The sequence below is a fragment of the Buceros rhinoceros genome, unplaced genomic scaffold, assembly GCF_000710305.1.
Source record: "Buceros rhinoceros silvestris isolate BGI_N320 unplaced genomic scaffold, ASM71030v1 scaffold773, whole genome shotgun sequence".
NCBI classification, from domain to species: domain Eukaryota; kingdom Metazoa; phylum Chordata; class Aves; order Bucerotiformes; family Bucerotidae; genus Buceros; species Buceros rhinoceros.
In genome coordinates this window covers 36,592-41,929 of record NW_010403962.1, presented here as the reverse complement: position 1 = coordinate 41,929, position 5,338 = coordinate 36,592, and the positions used below count along the sequence as shown (strand labels likewise).

Below are 5,338 nucleotides of genomic sequence, written 5' to 3'. Positions count from 1 at the left end.
CCGGATTCCCAAGACCAGTTGAGGTCCCCAGGTACTGCCGCCGTCCACACTGCTGCTGCCTGGGCGGGTATTAACCCCCTGCCAGGCTCCCGCAGCGGCTGCGTGGGGCTGGACTGGGCCAAGAGGCATCACCAGAGCCTAGGCATGAGGGTAGACAAATGTGGAATAAATCAGGTTGATTCTGCCCAAATGATCCCTGCAAAGTTTAACCTCTGCCTGAAAACACTTCCATGTGGCATATTTATTTCATTTATTTGGTTTTATCTATTTTTATGTATAAATATATATATTTATATTTTCTCCCCAGGGGGAGGGGTCAGCCTCTGTGGAAACCCTGGTTTCTGCTCCAGCCCTCCAAACACCCTGGAAGGTTTTGGAGTGCCTAGCAAGACAGAGAGGTGCTGGGGCGAGCAGCTTGGGGTGGGTCGTCACATGGCTGCCCGCAGCATGGAAAGTCCCTGGGAGAAGAGGAATCCTTCCCCACTGGGATGTGCTCTGGCAGCAGCCAAGCAAGTGAAAATAAAACAGACACATGGGATTAGGATTGAAGATCTGTGGGACATGAAATGAGATTGGGGAGATCATCAGTGAGAGATCGTCAGTGCACACTACTAAAACTTCACCCCCCTAATGGCTTTTTTTTTTACAGTGGGAGGGGAAAAATTTTTCTTGAAGCTCCAGCCCTAAAAATTATTCTGCTTGCTGTTGTTGGATTTTGAAGTTTCCCCTCCCAATATTCAGGAATTTCAGTGTTTGCTGGCAAAACAATTCCTGTAAAACATTGTCTGGCTTTTTCAAAAGCTGTTTCTTGTGTATGATCTGTGTATGTTTCTTGTGCATGATCTGCTTCTTTAACCTGACGCGACTATTGTAAGTGTTATTGTTAACGAGTCCTGGGGAAATCCAGTGCAATTGCTGGAATGATTTTGCAGGCTGTTCTGATAACAGTACCGATATACGTAAAAAGAGTTCAGCAGTAGCAGAGGCTTTAGGTTTTCAGCTGAACAGCTCAGAGCTGAGATGGTTTCTGTACATGGTTAAATCCTCTCCAGAAAAGCCCGGGGATCTCCTACACTTAACGAGTCTTGATGCACCGTAATTGCTATTGTCATTTTAAATAAACAAATCTGTGCCTGGCACCTCTCCTCTGCTTTGCTTTCCCTTTTCTTCCTCCCATGAAGGTGTAACATTACGACCCGATGTTTATGGGGATAGAGGACTACGAATTTATTACAATGCATCTGACAACAAAACTTGGGAAGGTTTAGTGACAACTCTTCGGACTTTTCTGACAGGTAAAATAGAGGTTTCCTACATAATACTGAAGAAACATCCTGTCACGTCTCTCATATGAGGTCTGAGGACCTTAAGTCAGTGTTTCCATTTTCTATTTGTCCTTCTGAAATCAGAGATTTTGAGTGGAAGACAGATCTCCTGTACAGGATGGGCAAATCGCCTCATGAATCTGTAAAACAAACATATGTAAACATGTCTATTAAAAGCAGAGTTCTGCTTCAGAGCTTTTACCTTCTTTAATCCTAAATAACCTTAATAAAATACGCCAATAGAAAGTTTGAAGAAAGAGAGAGGAAAAAAGGTCTTCAAATCTAGTCTCATCTAAATTAATTCAATACTTATCCGTAACTACAGATATCAAAGTGCCTTAAGCCTTGTGAAGCCGTTGCCTAGTGCCAGCAGAGTATAGTCAAAGTGGGTTAAGTTTTTTGCCTGCTCCTATCTTAACACATTCATATTCCTTTTGAGCCTTAATATTATATTTCTGTGTTTCTCATACACATATTAAGAAAAATTATATTTGAAATTGACTTTATGTGGAGCTACTGACTGAAACCACCAGTCTTAACTTAATTTGATTTTTTTTTTTTCGTTTTGCCGGGGTAGTCTAAAACAACCAAACCCCAAACCCCCGATGTTTTAAACTTTCCTCATTCCATTTAATCCCAACTTTACTTGAAGCGCAGTCTTCCATGATATCACCTCCAGCCTGACACTGGGATGTTTTGATACTTATGTATCAAAAGCTTCAGAGGGGAATTTTCCGTTCTTCCTTCACACATGCAGCATATACGCCAGCTGCTCAGCATCTGAACATCAACTGCACCAGTGACACGTACTTCATTCAGGACACCTTTGACGGCCCGAATAAGACAAAACTATCCTGCAAATTTACCTCAGACATGCTTCAAAACTGCTCCGGCATCACAGATCCGACTTTTGGATTTCCAGAAGGAAAACCCTGCTTTATTATAAAAATGAACAGGGTAAGTACAAGCTCAAGGTGCTGAGCAGGAAAGAGTTCACCAAGAAACCCCTGATAGCTTGAGTCTCTGCTGGGAAGCTGCTCTATCATCTGCTGCCACAGGCTCTAATCTCTGCTTAGTACTGGGAAGACAAATGCATGTGCTTTTCCCAAGAGACCTCTGGAGTTACTGGCTAAATAGGGACCCATGGTCACCACGCCTAGGAAAGTAATGTAGGGCAGAGTGACCTCTGAACTGACTCTCTAAAGCCTTGGCTTTTGTTTAATTTTGTTAGCATCCCCATAGTTAGCATCTCCTCTTATCCGATGACCTAGCACATAACCCAGTTTCATTCTGCAATACCACGATCCCGTGCCTTCAGCTGAGGTATTAAGACCTGACAATTACTGGAGTGGTTTCAGAGAGGTAACTTGCACACCCTGTTTCTCCAAGCTACAAAGAAAATCTTCAGCAGAACCTATAAAACCGAAATTCAAACCTGGTGGATACTTCTTTTCAGTGAAAACCACCAACATACCTTTTTTTGGAGACAAAAAAAGGGAATCTTCTATGCGTCCTTCATTTTTTTAGGACATAGACAAAGGTATAAGCATTTTGGTTTTTTGTTTTCAGGTAAAATTGTGAGACTTCCAGTTCAATTTCAGTAGAAAGTGAAGAGCTCAAATTCTCCTCCAGTTTCTGACAGACAAACTCACTTTATTTTCGGTTTGGCTTGCACCCTAGACATTTTCAAGCATCTGTGCAAGACCTCACTGTGAAAAGAGAGCTGTGCCCCTGATTGCGGCAGGTGAAACGCAGGCTTTTCCCCAAAACGCCTTTGCCTCCTTCAGCAAGGCTGCTCCCCAGTCCTGGCAGGGGAAAGGCACAGGGATAGTGCCTGGCTGGTGGGGGCAGCTTTGCCTCCTCGCCTTTGCTGCTACAGGATGCGACCCCACTATTTTTGTAGGATCAAATGGGCCCAAGGGTTTCTGCCAAAGCCAAGGTTTTCTAACAAGGCCCAAGATGAAAAGCACAGAGACTCAGCTTTTCCTTTATTGTCACACAATTAGCTGCTTTAAGAGACCCCTGGCTGCCTGGGCATCAGAAAGAGCAAGAGTGGTACATGTGGGTAAATGAGCTGGATTTGCTGGGAGGTGCAGCGCTACCTGCCCTGGCCAGGGCAGAGCCCACCTCCACTGCTCACTGCGGGCAGCACAGAGTCCTGCTTCCCAACCACCCAGCCACAGCGTGGCTTTCCACCCAGGTACGTAAGATGAGATGACCTGCTTGACAGCGCCTTATGCAGAAACACATTAAGCATCCTTTGAAACCCAGTTACTAGTTTGCTGATTTTTATCTCAAAACCATTTCCAAGACGACCAAACGTGTGCTTTCTACTTTAGATTATCAAGTTTCTCCCTGGCAATGGCACCGCACCAAGGGTGGACTGCACATACGTGGTAAGTGTATGAGGTCCAAGTCTCAAGAATTTCAAGCACCGCAGCTCTGATAGCAAGTGAAGTGCAGTTGTGACCAGAAAGACTACCCTGCACCTCTGGAACTCAGGTCATCCTGGCCAAATGCCAGGAATATTCTCAGTTCTCTGCAATTGCTTGCACCAGCAGACACCTTAAGTAAAAACAAACAAATAAATAAATATTTGCTTTATTTTAAATCACTTGGAAAATTGTCTTTCTGTGCTGCAGAGAATAACATTTGCTGTTTGCTTTCAACTCCCAGTAGCGAAGTCCATGCCTCAGAGCAGTTCCTTCAGGCTCTCTGCACATTTCAGCACATCCCTATTCACTGAAACCACAACTGCTACCAAAGAACACTTGCTTGTTTTTCTTGGTAACAGCGGGAGATTTCCACTTGTATATGAAAAACAAAAAGACGACTGGTGCTAAACAGAGTGCTGAACTTGAATCTTAGTACACAGCCCACAGCTTTTAGCAGCAGCGAAACACTTGCCCAGGGCTGGTTTATGATGGCCCAGGTGACAAATCTTCTTACTTTTCAAACAGGGCGACGAGTCTCGCCCGCTGGAGGTGGACTACTACCCCGTGAACGGCACCTTCAACCTGCACTACTTCCCCTACTATGGAAAAAAGGCACAGGTGGGTGCTCATGTATTTCAGTATCACTTTTCTTCTTTACCTTTTTTAAGATGAAATGTATGGAGCGCCTCTGCAATCTCATGAGAACTGGAAAGGAGACTGATTTTAAGACTTCATTTTTAAATTGGTAGCGTAAAATTAAAGTACTGTTTTTTTCTTGCCCTCCTAGCCCAGCTACAGCAATCCTTTGGTAGCTGTGAAATTTCTCAACCTTACAAGGAATGTAGAATTTAAAATCGTGTGCAAAATCATTGCAGCTGGAATTACCTTTGATAATGTTCATGATCCGTATGAAGGAAAAGTGGAATTTAAATTGAAAATAGAAGACTGAGCAGCAACAGAGACACTTCGGAAAAACACGTGTGAAGAATATCCTTACTTATTATCACATTCACCCGTTATTTATTTTCTTACTATGATCTCCATATAAATTTATGCAAATTACAGTGCAAACAGACATCCCCTACTGAAAGATGATCCATACAGCTAAAAATCAAGATAGCACTCCCGGTGTGCGAAGGAGATGAGGATTATCTCCATGTACGTAGCTTAATATTCCAGGGCTACGGTGTGCTGCTGCCTTCATGCAGATATTTGTACAAAACAGGTTTCTTTCTCACTGAACAGCTGTGCCTTCAAAGAAAATAAGTACAGGATCAAAACCTCATTTTCTGTCACTTTTCAAACCATAATTGATGTATGATACTAAACCTTGGATAGAAAAAGAAATCAACACTTTGAAATACTAGCAAGTAATAGAATTCTCAATCCCTTGCATATAGGATGTATAAATTATAAAAGCGTATTAAAATTACCTGCATCTCAATGCATTGCTTTTTGTACTAGCCAGCCAAGTCAGATTTTTTTAGCTTGCAGATTTTACTGTACCACTCACAACTGCTGTATGTATATAACTTAATGAAAATGGATGGGGAAGACTCTAACACCCAGTTACATCCA

At 42.9% G+C, this 5,338-nt stretch overlaps 1 protein-coding gene across 1 annotated transcript in view; it reads left to right on the top strand.

Moving 5' to 3' along the window:
• Nucleotides 1–4,709, top strand: part of ATP4B (ATPase, H+/K+ exchanging, beta polypeptide) — a 6,422-nt gene extending 1,713 nt beyond the window's left edge. Inside the window, exons 3-8 of the mRNA XM_010133174.1 lie at nucleotides 9–31; nucleotides 1,182–1,295; nucleotides 2,083–2,282; nucleotides 3,665–3,718; nucleotides 4,286–4,378; nucleotides 4,548–4,709. Of these exons, the coding sequence (XP_010131476.1) occupies nucleotides 9–31; nucleotides 1,182–1,295; nucleotides 2,083–2,282; nucleotides 3,665–3,718; nucleotides 4,286–4,378; nucleotides 4,548–4,709 (646 nt within the window). The remainder of the gene's footprint in view (nucleotides 1–8; nucleotides 32–1,181; nucleotides 1,296–2,082; nucleotides 2,283–3,664; nucleotides 3,719–4,285; nucleotides 4,379–4,547) is intronic.
• The last annotated feature ends 629 nt before the right edge of the window (nucleotides 4,710–5,338 follow it).